The sequence below is a fragment of the Oncorhynchus tshawytscha genome, linkage group LG04, assembly GCF_018296145.1.
Source record: "Oncorhynchus tshawytscha isolate Ot180627B linkage group LG04, Otsh_v2.0, whole genome shotgun sequence".
Classification (NCBI taxonomy): domain Eukaryota; kingdom Metazoa; phylum Chordata; class Actinopteri; order Salmoniformes; family Salmonidae; genus Oncorhynchus; species Oncorhynchus tshawytscha.
The window spans coordinates 32924882-32943445 of record NC_056432.1 but is presented as its reverse complement, the minus strand read 5'-3'; the positions used below and the strand labels follow the sequence as shown (position 1 = coordinate 32943445).

The 18564-nt window shown below is 42.0% G+C and overlaps 1 protein-coding gene across 1 annotated transcript; it reads left to right on the top strand.

The window, feature by feature from the left end:
• Positions 1-7378: 7378 nt before the first annotated feature.
• LOC112248579 (ras-related protein Rab-3C-like) lies at positions 7379-17946 on the top strand. Its single transcript, XM_024417723.2, has 5 exons — positions 7379-7552; positions 8522-8746; positions 12510-12628; positions 16902-17026; positions 17342-17946. The coding sequence occupies exons 2-5, from the start codon at positions 8522-8524 to the stop codon at positions 17530-17532; spliced, it is 660 nt and encodes a 219-aa protein (XP_024273491.1). The 5' UTR covers positions 7379-7552; the 3' UTR covers positions 17533-17946.
• Positions 17947-18564: the final 618 nt, after the last annotated feature.

The following is an 18564-nucleotide window of genomic DNA, read 5'->3' as shown; positions in this document are numbered from 1 at the left end:
TGGCAGGATAGCACAAACAGACTGGCCCTCAGTCTAGGAAACGGGGTTATTGGCATTATTGGCATTGCTGAATTCGATTTTCATAATTATAGGGTGTCCCCGGCTGGAGCTGTCCCCGTTTTTAACTATGCGTTAAAAACAGACTGCAAAGTGAAATAATATTATACGTGTCAAGACCGGGCAGCAGAGCCTACCGGTTGACGTCTCAATCGCGTTGTGCTTGTTTCGTCCAGCAGAGGGGGCTGCTCGCTATGGTAGCTTCACTCACTCTTCTTCTACTAATTACTTGCTCACGCTAGTTTTACAGAAAACTGCTGTGGAAAACTCGGCCAGAAGCTAGCAAGTGTCAAGTGAATCCACAATATCACCACAAACAAACAAAGTTACACTTGTTTGAGATACTAGCTAATGATGTTATAATGTCACAATTTATTATATAGATAGATGCTCTGCTTTATAAGGTTTTAAATAGGTTATGCTAGCTAACATTAGCTATGTCGACTAAGTTATCTAGCTAGGTTAGCCAGCTACTGTCATGGTAACTAGGTTAAAAAAAACGTTCACATGTAAAAATGCAGTGGACGGGCTATTATGAAAGTATGATTATATTAAATTCATGCACAATTAATTATGAGAATATTTATTTGTAGATTACAATTTTAATGGTTTGGCATTATAAGTAGTGTGAAAATATATTTAGACATTTTCATGGATAACATTAGCATAATGTTTTCTGTTAGAGAGTGGAGAGGAAGAAGAGTGAAAGAGATAGAGGAGGAAAGGTAAAGCTATGATTACAGAGCCTGCCAATGTATTATTGCAAACCATTTTCTTTTTAGATAAAATACAAAAATGAGGCAAGCAATGGGAATCTGTTAACCAAAGTATTTTATCTAATAGTGTACTATTTATTATTAAAGATTGGAGAAGGAAAAATTAAGGGAGTAAAAAGAGTGAAGCGAGGAGAGTGTGGAAGAGTGAGGTGGAAAGGTGAAGAGAAGGAAAGGAAGAAAGATCAGGAAGACGAGTGGAGAAAGATTGGAGGAGAAGAAAAGGTTAAGAGAGTAAGAAGAGTGACACAAGGAGAGTGAAGAAGAGCAGACAGGAGGTACAATGGCTCTTTCCCAGAAACGGAAATGCCATTTTAATGACAACATGATGAGAGAATTTCCATTTATGTGCTCAGGTCAAGATGATAGAATGGTTCACTGCACCCTTTGTAATTCCTCTCTTTCAATTGGCAGTGGAGGAAGAACGGCAGTGGTAGAACGAAAAAGCATGAAGCCTCTCTGATTGCCGTGTTGGTATGCCCTCTGTCACCACATTCTTCAAGAAGGTAGAGCCTTCCCAAGAAGAATATGATTTAGCTGTGCAGGAGGGTGTCTTTGCATACCACACTATGCGACACAATCGTGGTTACAGATCTATGGACTGCACAGCACAACTGACACGAAAGCTTTATGAGCCCGAAGTTTACATGTGCTCGGACAAAATGTGACGCCATAGTGAGTAACGTGTTATCATCATGGGCAACTACTTTGGTAACACAGGACCTAGACCAGGTTGAATTTGTGTCCCTGTCCATTGATGTGTCCAATCATGGACATGTAAAGCTGCTGCCAGTAGTAGCCAGATATTGTAAGATATATGGTGGCAACACATCTGTGGAAACAAAACTGCATGATTTTGTTGAATTGAAAGGAGAAACAGCAGAGGAGATTGCTGCGGAGGTCCTGGTGGTCATCCAAAAATGTAACCTGCAAAACAAAGTCGTGGCATTGTCTGCCGACAACACAAATACCAACTTTGGAGGACTGAATAGGCTGGGGAGGGTCAATGTCCATACCAACGTTAAAAATGCTCTGCAGCAGGAGGTGATTGGCTTAGGTTGTCCTGCCCACATCATTAATAACACGGCCAGAACAGCTTTGGATATGATTCCCCTTGATGTTTAGTATCTGCTCACAAAGATATTTTCACCGTCAGAGTAGGAAGACTGAAGAGCTTTTGTGAGTTTGTTGGCCAGGAGTACCATAACATTTTAGGACACAGAAATGTTCGCTGGCTGTCCATGCTCCCTGCTCTAGAAAGAGTGCTGAAAAGGTACATGTATGTGTCATTGAAATCCTTTTTTCTTTCTGAAGACAAATGCCCTGTTGTCCCGTGAGCAATGTTCAAAGATCCACTGACTGAACTTTGGCTGGCCTTTGTCCATGGACACTTGACCATATTCAGTGGCATGATCAACATGCTTGAATGCCAGGACTGCTGTGCTGTGGAGTCAGCTGCAATTCTGAGAAACATTGAGGCAAAATTGACTGCATGATGTGATGACCAACTTCATTCCAGTTTTGGTCAGAGGACTTCTGAGAGAGCTAGAGGGAAATGGAGCCATGTCTAAAGAGAGCTTTCTCAAACCATCCCAATCATTCTTCACTACAGCTGTGAATTACTTGCAAGCATGGGGAAAGCACACAGATAATCTAAAATATTTACATGGTCTCCTTTTAAAAAGGCAACCTCAGCATGAAGAGATCCAGAAGGCAGCAGGCACACTGCAGGAAAAATGCCCCAATGTGACCATCAATGAGGATGCATTGTTTGACGAGGTTACTGGCCTGCAAGAGTTCCTAAAGGGGGGATCGCTTGAAGAATGGAAAACATCTGAGCCACTGCTCAGTCAGAGATGGAGCACGGTGGTTACCCACTTCAAAGAGAACGACATCCCACACACTAACGTGGCTAGATTAGCGTCTGTTGTCATGTGCTTACCTGGAAGTAATGCACCAGTCGAGAGAGTGTTCTCCCAAATGAATGATATATGGACAGCAGCAAGAAATAGGTTCACTGTTCCTAACATCAAGGCCATGCTTATTGTGAAGACAAACTTCATCCTCCCCTGCCAGGAGTTCATGGAGAAGCTGGCAAAAGACAGAGAAATCCTGAGAAATATACAGATTAAGTTGGTATAAGTATATATGTAGTTACCAATCTCATCATCGTCTTATTTCTTTTAAGTTGTTAATTATTTCACATATACAATTGTCTGTTTTTTTCAATTTTGCTCATGTTCTATTCTGCTCCTATTCTACCCAGACTGCCAGGACCACTGAATGGCTGTTCAGATTGGACAGTTCTGTCTTGTCTGTAGTGTTTCTGTAGTATAGTTGTTTTCTCTATCACAGTGGGCCTGTTAGACTAAATACATGAAACCGGAATTGTCCCCCTTTTTTATTTCATAGATAATAACATGGGATATTTTAATTATATATTGACTGCCGAACTGGAAATGTCCCCGGTTTTCATTTCAGAAATCTGGTCACCTTATAATAGCAAGCTAGGAGTGATGGTTTGGTTAGCTAAACTAGCAAGTTTTTTTGGTAACCAAGGCAACTACTGTAGCTTCAGTGGATGTGCAAGTGAACACATTTCTAGGGGAAAATGTGTTGAATTATAGCGATGGTATAAAAGGGATATTCAACTCGGGGCTCTATGCTTTCTCTGAAAAAGAATGCAACTTCGTGGAAGGTTTGTTCCACTCGGCAAGCGCGTCATTATTTTCCATGGAACGCATAGCCCCTCGTTGATTATTTATATACACTGAATGAACAAAACATTAGGAACACCCGCTCTTTCTATGACAGACTGACCAGGGGAATCCAGGTGAAAGCTATCATCCCTTATTGATGTCACCTGTTACATCCACTTCAATCAGTGGAGATGAAGGGAAGGAGACAGGTTAAATAAGGATTTTTAAGCCTTGAGACAATTGAGACGGATTGTGTATGTGTGCGATTCAGAGCGTGAAGGGGCAAGACAAAATATTTAAGCCTTTGAACGGGTATAGTAGTAGGTGCCAGGCGCACTGGTTTGAGTGTGTCAAGAACTGCAACACTTCTGGGTTTTTCACGCTCAACAGTTTCCTGTGCGTATCAAGAATGGTCCACCACCCAAAGGACATTAAACAATCTTGACACAACTGTGGAAAGCATTGAAGTTAACATGGTCCAGCATCTCTGTGGAACGATTTCGACACCTTACAGAATAAATGCCCCGACGAATTGAAGCTGTTCTGAGGGCAACAGGGGGTGCAACTCATTATTAGGAAGGTGTTCCTAATGTTTTGTACACTCAGTGTATTTGACTTACCAATTGTGTGTTCTACAAATATTTGACTTACCACATAAGCCCCATTCTTCTTTTGAAGGCATCATGGAACACAGATAAAGCACTCCAAGACAAGCAGCAAAGCATTGTTTATTGATTTCACTGTACAGTTATAGGGGCCTGAGCACATTCGTGTGAATGAGATATACCTTGAGTCTTCTTGGTACTTTGCAGAAGTCAGGAAGGGAAAACATAGTCCATATCCCATAGAGGCCAACGAGCAAAGCCCCAGTGGAGGCTGTCAGGATGGGGTTGTCCTTACTGCCATGGACCGTTCTGGAGCCTTGGTCCTGAAGGATGAATTCTGTGGAGTCCTCCATGATAAACTCTCTATTAGGCTACATAAAACAGTGGTTAGCATCCATATTAGTACTTTAGGCTAACCAAAACAGCAGAGGCAACAGTAAGGTAAACAGGGATAGGCTTAATGTCTTGCTATTTTTTTATTTTGACACAATCATGAAAAAATACCTGAACAAAAGTTTTTTACAGGTATTCCAAATATTTGTGAAGCATTGCAAATGGAGCTCCTCTAATAATGACATTTGCAACTTGTCATAGGCATCGAAATGTAATACTGTAATTCAATATCTAGACATGCAAGAACTCAAGCCCCCAGCAGAGGGTGCCATGGCACTATTATCGTGCAGAGTACTAAATAGAAAAGTTCTATTTATGAAACCTCCGTCATCAAAACCTTTTCAAAGAATTGTACAAAGAGAACGTGCTACTATATCAATGCCTCTATTCATTTTGGTGAGTGGATATTACGCAAGATATTTCCCACATCGTTTTATGCACTTTGATTCTGTAAGCCGTATGTTTTATAGAACATACACATTTGCAGAAATATTTGGAGACGAGAAAACATGTGCTGTAATATTAAACGACATGCAAGTTGATCCGATCGGTTACTTTATAAGATTTTTGCATAAATGTTGCACAGTAAGTACAAATATCCTAGAATTTAGTAAAACGAGCACATGAGGCTTTGCAACTGTGACCTACTTCAGTCGCCCCCTTTCAAGCAGCAATCCAAACGGTCAGTGGACACCAATCAAACAACCCGGTCTCTCATTAATTATGCACTATAAACAAAACGGCCAAAGGCTTAATTCCTGCCAGGAGATGAATCATTAACATACCCAATCAAATCCGTTTCCCGGTACATGGATAGGTAATGTACTTTCCATAACTGAGGTGGACAACAACTGTCTGTCCGATTATATAACTTTTTTGGTGTGTCTGGAAGTCGTTAAAGGGATAGTTGACCCAAATTTCAAAATTACACATTGGTTTCCTTGCCCTGTAAGCAGTCTATGGACAAGGCCTGATAGCAATCCATGCTTTGGTTTTATTTCCATGGTACTGTTTCCAAATTCTAACGTTTTAGCTTTTGTGGCACAAATCCCATTTAAGTCATGGTACCGATATTATAATTGTTTGTGCATCATGTCCAAATCACCCGCAAGTATCGCAATTTGATGGTGAAGCTCAACAAAGTAATTTACAAATGATTTGAGCATGACGCGTGCAAAATGCTAATATCGGTCCCATGACTTGACTGGGATTTGTGCCACGAATGCTAAAACGTTAGCATTTGGAAACAGTGCCAGAGAAACTAAACCAAAGAATGGATTGCTGTCATACCTTGTCCATAGACTGCTTACAGGGTAAGGTAACCATTATGTCATTTTGTAATTTGCGTGAACTATTCCAACATTTTAATCAGATATATTGATTTAAACAATTCTATTTGACATAACACAATTTGTTCAGATGTAGACCATAGGGCAACATGCGAGACTTAACGGTCATATTTATATTCACAATGGCATGTGTAAAATACAGAAAGTTATTGTGACTTTAATTTAAAGACTAATCTGACAATCTGATTCCTCCCAGCATGTTTTTTCCCCTCAGGACTGTAAGAAATGTCAACACAGATGACTGGTGGTGTCTAGTTGATCACAACAGTAATAATGTGATAGACTGGTCCTCGAACATTGCTGGCATTGTTTGGCAAGGCAATGAGTGCCAAGTAGTTGGCATGAAAGCACAAACAGACTGACACTCAGGCTAGTCAGATCAGAAATAGCAACAGAGAACAGGTGTGGTCCAGTAGTCCAGAACAGCAGCCATGGGAGCCTGTCACAGATGATAATGGGCTGAGTGAAATGTTGACTAGGATGATATATTATTAAATATTGCATAGTGTGTGTGTTTAGATTTCCAGGTCCCAAATACCATGTCTCAGTAACTTTGAATTTCAATGTAGGCTTATTTTAAAACGGAATGGTCTTCATTCCTATTCCTAACAGTAGGTGGAGTGACAGAAATACCTACAAATGTGAAATCTTACCAAGAACTGAAAACAAGTCTCACAAAACAGCAATCCATGCTTTGGTTTTGTTTATCTGGCCACTGTCTCCAAATGCTATCTTTTAAGCATTTGTGGTGCGATCCAACAGGTTAATAACCCCTATGTTTGCATTTGTCACAATTAATGTCTGAATAAAATGTTGTATTTTAGACCTATACAAAGAATAGAATCTACTTTTCTAGGGCCTGTTTAATAAGGGCTGGTTTCCCAGCCTGGGCCTGGACTGTCTTAATGGAGAATTCCCATTGGAAGTACATTTTGGTCCAGGTCAGGACCAGGTTTAATCTACACCAGTGTTTGGCATCTATTACTGTAGCTTCAGTCTCAGCATCCTGTGTGTGTGGTGCTGAGATGAGAGGTGCAGAATCCAAGCTTGTACGTCAATAGCAAAATATTTCCCACATTATCTCATATCCCCCCTCCAAGTATTGCAGTTCCCATAGTCATATGGTACCTAGATGAAACCCGTTGACTTCAGAATGACTCAACACACATCATCATTAGGCTACATTGAACAAATTAATTTAGGCTAAATGCACATTGTAATTGTGCTTTACATTTCTGAAACGTTATATTGTCTTTTCTAAGAGCAAGCATATTTTTTTGGTAATGCAACAGAGGAAATTGTATAATTGTCAAAATACATTATTAGATGAATGAAAATGTTCACAAAAATATCAATTTTTGAAAAATATTATAGTCTGTAGTTGTCAAAATGAATGTTGTCAAAGTGACTGTGTTGCATGCTGAATAATGCAGTCACCCTTTTGGAATTATAAAGACTACAAGCTCCATATTGTGAACTTTGACGTCGAATGCGCTTACTACGCTCTACAACGAACGAACACTGGCGCGTGCTTGGGCCGGACAGTTCAGCTTCGGAACACAGGGACAGCTCCCAGGTGCTGAAATTGTCGAGCATCAAACCGAACCGTCTTCTACAGTAAAACATTTATATAAAAACAGAAAAAGCCACTGACTGACACGAAGCCTTCGACGCAGGTTAGTTTGCTATGATTTAAAATATTTTTTCTGCATCATGTCAATTTTTTACTAGACTGTTATAGAATTCCGCAAAGAACTTGATTCTAAGCGGCATTTCCGATGTTCCAAAATTCTGCAAGGTTTTATCCAATTTACGAGAACTAGCCTACGTTTGTGTAGCAAAATGGAATAGTGTATTTTCGTCGTCCTCGTAACATTTCTAAATTGAATTAGCACATAAAACACCTAAAATGCAGTGCCCATGTATTTCTAGATGATTGTTATCGGTAATAGGACATTTGGTTTATGAAACATTGTACATAGACAGTACAGTGTTGTTAATAGTGCAGTTTAGGCTTGATGTAAAACCGAAAGAATCCTTCTCCGTTTAACAGAACAGGCACATGCTTGAAATGGCAAATTGCTGATGCACAGTGAAAACATTTAGGCTACTAGGAACAAAGATGTCTGCTGTAGCCCAGTTCTATTTATATAGAATGCTGACAAATGCAGACGAATTTCGCAAGAAAGATTAAACATTCCACATTTGTTTTTTGTCAATTATTGTTGGATTGTTGAATGGATTGGCATAACCATTGATAAATCCAAGCCTAATTGATCATACACCTTCCACACCCTGCTGGGAATGGTATAGATTGCTTGGGAAGGATCTGACTAATGTTCATTGGCAGGCACACATATGTGAAGATGTAGAACACAGGTGGACTCTTCACCAACCCCAGGGTGTGTAGTGCTCTTTTTGTTTATCCAACTCTGCCATCAGACAGAGTCTGTATGCTTTTAACACCAAACTCAGAGGCTGGTGTGTTTGCGTGTGATCATTTGAATAATATATTCTTCTTTTACACGTCTGTGACATCCGTCTTCCATGCAACATATCTAAACGTTAGAGTGACATTTCTAATGCCAATGAGTTGATTCCATGTTTGTCATAACCTTTGGCACTGTGACTCCTGGTCTTTCCAGATGGCTGCCACTCAGGGGACCACTCAAGGGAAGGAGGGCGGGGACCAGAACTTTGACTACATGTTCAAACTGCTGATCATTGGCAACAGCAGCGTGGGTAAAACCTCCTTCTTGTTCCGCTACGCTGACGACGCCTTCACCTCAGCCTTCGTCAGCACCGTGGGCATTGACTTCAAAGTCAAGACCGTCTACAAGAACGACAAGAGGATTAAACTGCAGATCTGGGTAGGTCTGTCGCTAGAGTCAGGGGTACTAACTATTGTGATAGATAATGTCTAGTGTACTGTAAGTGAAGCTGTTCAACTACAGTGTGCACAAATATGAGCTATTCATTCAATTGCAGTATTTGCCTTATATATCCCCCCAAATGTATGTTTGTTAAGTTTAACTACAAGTGTGCATCTAGTCACAACCTGTCACAGGTTAGTCTGCACATTGGCTGTTAGAAGTCTATAACAATGTAGAAGGCAGTATCGTTTCAATCTTTAAGGGATTGGGGCTTATAAATCACTTCCAAGCCCAGTCCCTTAAAGCTTGTAACGATACTGCCTTTCTACGTTGTTATAGATTTCTAAAAGCCAACATGCAGACTAGGATCCAGTCACAATAACATTAAATGTGACATTTGACATGAAACATTTGAGTTGGATTGTGCTGCTAAGATGTAGGAGCAAGGCCTACCGTGATGGAACGCGAGGCAGGGCAGTGTAGAGAACAGAGGCAGATGGATGTGTATGGATCACTGAACAACACTCCTCTCAGACTGTGTTCTCCTCCTGTGTGTGTCCGACCTCGCCAACAGCTTTTTTTTATTAGGAGATTTGGAGTTGAAGGAGTTTGTTTCTGAGCACCTCTGAGATTGCCAAGGTGACAATTCAAAGCATGCTTCCTCCAAACACCCGCTCTCTCTCTTTCCTAGAGAGGCAATGCTGTTCGCTGTCATATTTACTGTCTGTTCCACCAATTCATTGGTCCCAGACAGGACTGTAGCAGTTAATCAGCTGAGGGTTGAATGTAAACAGTTTAATTAGTGAGTAATAAGGGTAATGGGTTTTTGTCAGTTAAGCAAAAACAAGCGGGTTCTAACAGACGCAGGATTGCCAGAGAGAGCATTCAATTGAATAGCTCTAGGTTGTCTAATTGGGCTGTTTGGGTACTGTACTATTCCCGACGAGCCACAGTACCAGTAAGATTCAAATTTACCAGTAAGATTCAAATAAGATGGCCTATTGTCAATCTTCACGGACTGTACTAAAGATTCTGTCCATTTGTTGGGCTTATTCACAGTGTAAACTGCTCTGTGGTGCCATGGCGATGATTAAATAAAACTCAGTCAATTCGTTTCAAATGGAGCTCCTGTTCATTGGACTCAGCAGGATTTTTCTGTCTCGCTGTGTCTTTTAGCTAAGAACAAGCAAAGCTGCCCACTCAAATAGCCTCAAGATGAAATGAGTCATTGGCAAGCACTTGGCCCTGAATCGATAGGGTAGTGAAATGTGTGGATGCATACAGTATGTCTTCAGTATTCAGCCAAGAGGAAAGTCAACAGTCAAAGCATTGTCTAGAAGATGAATGTTTAATGTAAAGCAATGTCACAGTCTGCAAAGAAAAGAAAACCATTTTCATAATAATAAAAAAAAACGATAAAGAAATGTACTTAAAAAACATTATGTAGAAGTAGGTAATGCTATGGCCTACTGAATTGTATTGTACAAAAACATTCTACAGTTCATTGTTCGCACTAATATATAGACACACACACCTGAACATCTGCATGCAGGTGCACGTACGTCCATGCTTTACTGTGTATATTTGTGGGTTTCCATTACTCAGCCCAGCTGCTGTATGAGGGAGATTGAGGTAGACAGCCTCTGAGCTGTGTGTGCTTTTGAAGGTCAGAGATGTCCGTTGGCTACCACACAGACACAATTATAGCCATATTCACAGAGAGAGCAGAGCAGGCCTCTCTCTGTAGCTAATGTAACCCAGCACTGTTTGGCCTCACAGTGGAAATAGCACACTGCTGAGTGCCCCTATACAAGAGGTTTGTTGTAAAAACCCATAGACATGACATAATCAGTATAATATGGCCAGTAGGTCTCAGCCACCACAGTGACTAATCAGCATGGCGTTGGAAATGTCTCTCTATTTAAATGGTTAGCTACGGTATATGGGATCAATGGTCTGCTTCCCATGGGGTGTGGAGACATCACCAGACACCCTGTTGTGCTTATATCAATAGCTCTGTTTGGGATGGGCCCTGCAGGCATGGATAGGGATTTGGATTATTTGATTTATTGATCATAGTGCATTATTCATTTACTGGGGAGACTTGAACCTCTAGAATTTGTGAATAGATAATGACCGTCATGATCATCACAGCTAGCCAAACCAGCCGGCGATGCAGGATACATGATCATCACAGCTAGCCAAACTAGCCGGCGATGCAGGATACATGATCATCACAGCTAGCCAAACCAGCCGGCGATGCAGGATACATGATCATCACAGCTAACCAAACCAGCCGGCGATGCAGGATACATGATCATCACAGCTAGCCAAACCAGCCGGCGATGCAGGATACATGATCATCACAGCTAGCCAAACCAGCCGGCAATGCAGGATACATGATCATCACAGCTAGCCAAACTAGCCGGCAATGCAGGATACATGATCATCACAGCTAGCCAAACCAGCCGGCGATGCAGGATACATGATCATCACAGCTAGCCAAACCAGCCGGCGATGCAGGATACATGATCATCACAGCTAGCTAAACCAGCCGGCGATGCAGGATGCATGATCATCACAGCTAGCCAAACTAGCCGGCGATGCAGGATGCATGATCATCACAGCTAGCCAAACCAGCCGGTGATGCAGGATGCATGATCATCACAGCTAGCCAAACCAGCCGGCGATGCAGGATACATGATCATCACAGCTAGCCAAACCAGCCGGCGATGCAGGATATATGATCATCACAGCTAGCCAAACCAGCCGGCGATGCAGGATACATGATCATCACAGCTAGCCAAACCAGCCGGCGATGCAGGATACATGATCATCAAAGCTAGCCAAACCAGCCGGCGATGCAGGATACATGATCATCACAGCTAGCCAAACTAGCGGGCGATGCAGGATGCATGATCATCACAGCTAGCCAAACCAGCCGGCGATGCAGGATATATGATCATCACAGCTAGCCAAACCAGCCGGCGATGCAGGATACATGATCATCACAGCTAGCCAAACCAGCCGGCGATGCAGGATACATGATCATCAAAGCTAGCCAAACCAGCCGGCGATGCAGGATACATGATCATCACAGCTAGCCAAACTAGCCGGCGATGCTGGATGCATGATCATCACAGCAAGCCAAACCAGCCGGCGATGCAGGATGCATGATCATCACAGCTAGCCAAACCAGCCGGCGATGCAGGATACATGATCATCACAGCTAGCCAAACCAGCCGGCGATGCAGGATACATGATCATCCCAGCTAGCCAAACCAGCCGGCGATGCAGGATGCATGATCATCACAGCTAGCCAAACTAGCCGGCGATGCAGGATGCATGATCATCACAGCTAGCCAAACCAGCCGGCGATGCAGGATGCATGATCATCACAGCTAGCCAAACCAGCCGGCGATGCAGGATACATGATCATCACAGCTAGCCAAACCAGCCGGCGATGCAGGATACATGATCATCACAGCTAGCCAAACCAGCCGGCGATGCAGGATGCATGATCATCACAGCTAGCCAAACCAGCTGGCGATGCAGGATACATGATCATCACAGCTAGCCAAACCAGCTGGCGATGCAGGATACATGATCATCACAGCTAGCCAAACCAGTCCAGAATAAATACACACATGGATGGGAGATTTTCTGTGTGACTTACTGTGAGTGACTGTGTGTGTGTGGGTGTGTGGGTGTGTGCGTGTGTTTGTGACCAGCAACAACAATGTTCTGTATCTCTCTCCAGGACACAGCGGGACAGGAGCGGTACCGGACAATCACCACTGCATACTACCGGGGAGCCATGGGCTTCATCCTTATGTATGACATCACCAACGAGGAGTCCTTCCATTGTGTGCAGGACTGGTGAGTTCTACTGGGGTACAACACATTTTCATCCTCTCTAGGAGGAACATTTGTGTTAAATAGCACAGTTGATTATATGATTGAAAACCAGTACGTGTCAGCATTAACAGCTTTCATCAGCACGTTGGAAGGACTGCAATTTTGTCAGTATATCATGTGTCATGAAATACAGGAGGGAAGGAAGCAACTTCAGATGACATGTTTTGTTTTAAGTATTGTTTACATACTGTATATCTTAACACAAGATTCTCAGAAAGACTACATATCTTTATGGACAACAGTGTGTTGTTGGGTTGTATTGAGACAGGATGAGTAGAGGAGCTCTCCCTGTGAAGAAACAGACCCAAATAGCTGACCTTCATCTCTGTCAGTATCTCCTTATCTAAGCGTATTGATTAGAGCGCTTGTTCTCAGAGAGCCACTGGCCCATCTGTGTGTGTGTGTGTGTGGGGGGGGTCCTGGGTAGGCCAGGCAAAGTCACGAATCACTGTCTTTGTGAGCCACAAAATCTATTTCCATCCGAATACTGAATACCTACACAACTGGAACCTTGTTCTGTATCTTTCCTGTATCCTGGATTCAACATGATTTATTCCTAGAAATAAGAACAAGAAGTCTATTTCATCAGTCACAATTACCAGGTTTCTGGGATAAACTCTACAAGAATAGTTTAAGAAAAATAATGTTTTGATGGATGCACTTGACAAAACGATTAAATGTCTCACGTTGAAACAAAAAGAAAAATGTTTTCTCAATTGTGTAGAGAGAAAGTGATTTTGACTACCATGTCCTCTTTTGTGTACAGAATGGGCGTGTCACATCAACCCTAGTGTTGGTATGTTGAGTAGGGCATCTTTGTAGAAAGTAGACGGGTTAAACATCTCTGTCTCCTTTGGTTGTGTAGATCCAGGTGTTGTGGCCAGACGGTGTGACCCCTCCCTCTCTGTAGCATGATTACAGCTCACTGCTATAGCCTTATCTCACCCTCACGGCCCAACAGGATTACGCGAGCACAGAGAGGAAAGGGGCGCTCGCGATCACTACGGCAACGCGCTGATGTACTGTCGGATGACTAACTGCTAAGAAAGGAAGAAAACACATTTATTTAACAGGCTCTCTGTATGAGACATTGCAATGCAATCAAATTGAACAGCAGCTACTGTAGAGTCATGAACTGCTCTATTCTGAAGTCTTGATACCAGTCAGCTAATGACTGTTATTATCTTGGAGCTGTTCAAATCAGTGAGCTTGTTCACTAAAGCCATAGCAGTGACAGAGCACAAAAATACTTTATTAGTTAACACTTTCTATGCAGTACATACATGTAATGCTTTATAACATCCTTTATAATGTGTTATAACTGACTATAAGCATCCATAATAACTGATAAGTGGTAATGAAACCATGTATGATGTTTTAAATATCATTAGCTATAATTACTTATGAGACTATATATTTGGTATTTGATTAGGATCCCCATTAGCTCTTGTAATATCAGCAGCTACTCTTCCTTGGATTCACACAGAACATGACACATGACATAATACAGAACATTAATATACAACAACAGCTCAAGGACAGAACTACATAGATTTTTAAAAAGGCACAGGTATCTTACGTATCAATGCATACACACAAACTATCTAGGTCAAATAGGGGAGAGGCGTTGTGCCGTGAGATGTTGCTTTATTTGTATTTTGAAACCAGGTTTGCTTTTTATTTGAGCAATATTGCATGGAAGGAAGTGTGTTGAGTTCATTTGAGGGGACAGCAAATGTACACTGTTATACAAGCTGTACACTCACTACTTTACATTGTAGCAAAGTGTCATTTCTTCAAAAAATATATACTCAAATATTTACAAAAATGTGAGGGGTGTACTCACTTTTGCGATATACTGTATATATATATATATAATTTTTTTGTATCATCCCCGTAAGGGTCATGGGATGTTACAAAGCATGAAACATATGTATATTTCTTATTCTGAATTAAGGACCTAAACAGACTTCTTATGGTAGGCTTTTATTCCATTATTATTTCCCATTATTCATCCTGGTTAGAAGGTTGAGGGTAAAGATGCATGTTTTCCATCCCTGCCAGGATGTGTCCTAACTCACACTCATTTCCTGTGTGTGAATGAGTTCCTGTCCTAACTCACACTCATTTCCTGTGTGTGAATGAGTTCCTGTCCTAACTCACACTCATTTCCTGTGTGTGAATGAGTTCCTGTCCTAACTCACACTCATTTCCTGTGTGTGACGCAGTTGTCTCCTGACAAGTGACAGAGTCACGCTGAGCACTAGACACTGCTGCTTCTCTCCTCTCTTGGTTATTGGCCATTGAAACACAAAATGAATAATTGTGAGAGATAAACATAGATATCGGTAATAATTTCACCATTGAATATAGGCTAGACTAGAGATAGATTATAAACATTCAGCACAAAAACCACATTTCAGAGCAGCTGTTTTTGACCAGGATGTCACTGTGATTAATATCATTAGTCAGATGTCAATTGACCTACATCTGAACTCATATCACCAGTCTGACCTCACTGTACACTCCAACAGTACAGTAATACTTAGAAATGCAATAACAATACATACATAATACAAAAAGTTAAAAACAAGAAACTAAATTAAGAAACATAAGAACGAGCAACGGCAGAGTCTGGAATATAATTACACAGTGCATTCGTAAAGTATTCAGACCCCTTCCCTTTTTCCACAGGTTTAGAGACATTTTTGCCAATGTATAACAAAAAAAACGGAAATACTTTATTTACATAAGTATTCAGAAGCTTTGCTATGAGACTTGAAATTGAGCTCAGGTGCATCCTTTTCCCATTGATCACCCTTGAGATGTTTCTACAACTTGATTGGAGTCCAACTGTGGTAATTTCAATTGATTGGACATGATTTGGAAAGGCACACACCTGTCTATATAAGGTCCCACAGTTGACAGTGCATGTCAGAGAAAAATCCAAGCCATGAGGTTGAAGGAATTGTCCGTAGAGCTCCAAGACAGGATTGTGTCGAGGCACAGATCTGGGGAAGGGTACCAAAAAAACTCTGCAGCATTGAAGGTCCCCAAGAACACAGTGGCCTCCATCATTCTTAAATGGAAGAAGTTTGGAACCGCCTAAACTCTTTCTAGAGCTGCCCGCCAGGCAGCTCTAGAAAAGGGCATTGGTCAGGGAGGTGACCAAGAACCCGATGGTCACTCTGACAGAGCTCTAGAGTTCCTCTGTGGAGATGGGATAACATTCCAGACAACAATCTCTGCAGCACTCCACCAATCAGGCCTTAATGGTAGAGTGGCTAGACAGAAGCCACTCGTCGGTAAAAGGCACATGACAGCCCGCTTGGAGTTTTCTAAAAGGCACCTAAAGACTCTCTGACTATGAGAAACAAGATTATCTGGTCTAATGAAACCAAGAGAGACTAGTCAGGATCGAGGGAAAGATGAACAGAACAAAGTACAGAGAGATCCTTGATGAAAACCTGCTCCAGAGCACCCAGGACCTCAGACTGTGGCAAAGGTTCACCTTCCAACAGGACAACAACCCTAAGCACACAGCCAAGACAACACAGGAGTGGCTTTGGGACAAGTCTTTGAATGTCCTTAATTGGCCTAGCCAGAGCCTGGACTTGAACCCAATCTAACATCGCTGGAGAGACCTGAAAATAGCTGTGCAGCGGCACTCCCCATCCAACCTGACAGAGCTTGAGAGGGTGGGAGAAACTCCCCAAATACAGGTGTGCCAAGCTTGTAGCGTCATACACAAGAAGACTCGAGGCTGTAATCACTGCCAAAGGTGCTTCAAGAAAGTACTGAGTAAAGGGTCTGAATACTTATGTAAATGTGATATTTCCGTAAAAGGAAATACTCAAATTTGCAAAGATGTATTAAAAACTGTTTTTGCTTTGTCATTATGGGGTATTGTGTGCAGATTGATGAAGGAAAAAAACGATTTAATCCATTTTAGAATAAGGCTTTAACGTAACAAAATGTGGAAAAAGTGAAGGGGTCTGAATAATATTTGAATGCACTGTACATATAAATGGCGTGTATAGACAGAACACAAAAAAAATCTCGCTAGGAGCTAGAAGCAAGCGGACGGTGTCTGTCAGCGCCGTTCTGTAGTAAACCTGGGTTTGATGGAGGAGATATGTTGTTTACTGTATCAGCTTGTCGCCTATAGCTTCTAGTAGATAGATGCAGTGCTCTGTTTTCTTCTCTGTATATGTATGTGTGCGTGTGTGTGCAGGTCGACCCAGATTAAGACCTATTCTTGGGACAACGCCCAGGTGGTGCTGGCTGGGAACAAGTGTGACATGGAGGAGGAGAGGGTGGTGGCTTCAGACAGCGGGAGACAGCTGGCAGAACAACTCGGTGAGCTGCTATCATTTGTTTGATCAGGGACACTTTATAGTGGCAGAGATAAAATAATGAACACATCGAATGGTCAACAGTCAGATACGAAGCATTATAATGCGTTAGCTCATACTGATTCACAGCACCGGTACCTACATGGGCTTTTGTAAGTTCATTGACTTATTGTAAACATAACGTACAGTATTTGACAGGCTTTCATTTTCACTTAGTCATTGTCAAGAGATTTCTGAATGTAGACAATTAACTTCTTGTCAACATCATCTACAATGTTCATATACTATTTCTCTCTTCTCCCTCGCTATCCCTCCGCAGGTTTTGAGTTCTTTGAAACGAGTGCCAAGGACAACATCAATGTCAAGCAGACCTTTGAACGCCTCGTTGACATCATCTGTGACAGGATGTCCGAGAGCCTGGACACTGATCCTGCCGTTACCACGGGAACACCTAGCGCCAAACTGACAGACAGCGCCCCGCCGCTCCAGCAGTCCGCCTGTAACTGTTAGTGGCTCCTCCCGCTTCCTGTGTTTCGAAGATACCCAGTCCCTTAGATATAGGGTGCATCCTAAATGGCACCCTTTTCTGTACATAATGCACTACTTTTGACGAGGGCCCATAGGGCTCTGGTCAAAGGTTGTGTACTTTATAGGAAAAAGGGTGCCATTTGTGACTCAACTGTAGTCTTAAAGTAGGGGTGCACAACTAAGGTCCTGGATGGCTGCAGCAAAGGCAGATTTTCCTCCTTGCCTTTTAATCAGAGATTGACTTGTATAAATACTGTAGGTGCTCTCTGGCCAATCAGTGACAGTAGTCCATCAGTTAAGTGCCAGGATGGAAGGAAACTCAGCAGGACTTCGGACTGGAGTTGTGCACCCCTGTCTTGTAGTATTCTGATGTGTCATCTGACCACTTTTATCATCGTACATCAGCCAGGGCTGCAGACTGTTTCTGTTCTCTTGACAACTCCTTATGGAATTGTCAAACATGGAGTTGGCAAGAGCACTGATCTGTGACCAGGCACGCAATCAATGTCTGTCCCTCTATAGCTGTGTTGAGGTACAGATCTTTACACCTTTACCTAGAAACACAGAGGGTCTGAATATGTCTGATGAGTATGTCTGTGTCGGCCTTACAGGATGGCTAATGATATGACACTACAAACATACATTATCCTCTTTAGCTTACCTTACAACATTAAAAATGATGCTTGTAAAGGCGATTAGAATTCAACATGTTGTCCATGCACTGCACATTAGCCTTCCAACTGGTTTCAAATACTTGTAATCGATTCAAATTATATTAGGAGAACCCAGAGCTTTGTCACTGTTTTTATTGTCCATCCTAAAACTTGCAGGGGATAAAGTTATAATCAGTGCATTTATTTATTTAGCCATCTATTTATGCATTTATTATGTTTGTGTTACATATTGTCTTCTGCCGAAGCCAAAAGCTATTCCGTGTACTGTAGACAAACTGGTAGATGGTAGCTGATTTCTGTGTGTGTGTGTGTGTGTGTGTGTGTGTGTGTGTGTGTGTGT

What these genes read in the sequence shown, in the direction of transcription:
- LOC112248579 (XM_024417723.2), top strand. Translation starts at nt 8,522, where the DNA reads ATGGCTGCCACTCAGGGGACCACTCAAGGGAAGGAGGGCGGGGACCAG. An exon ending in GGATTAAACTGCAGATCTGG is followed by an intron (nt 8,747 to 12,509) that starts GTAGGTCTGTCG and finishes ATCTCTCTCCAG; the next exon opens with GACACAGCGGGACAGGAGCG. An exon ending in ACAGCTGGCAGAACAACTCG is followed by an intron (nt 17,027 to 17,341) that starts GTGAGCTGCTAT and finishes ATCCCTCCGCAG; the next exon opens with GTTTTGAGTTCTTTGAAACG.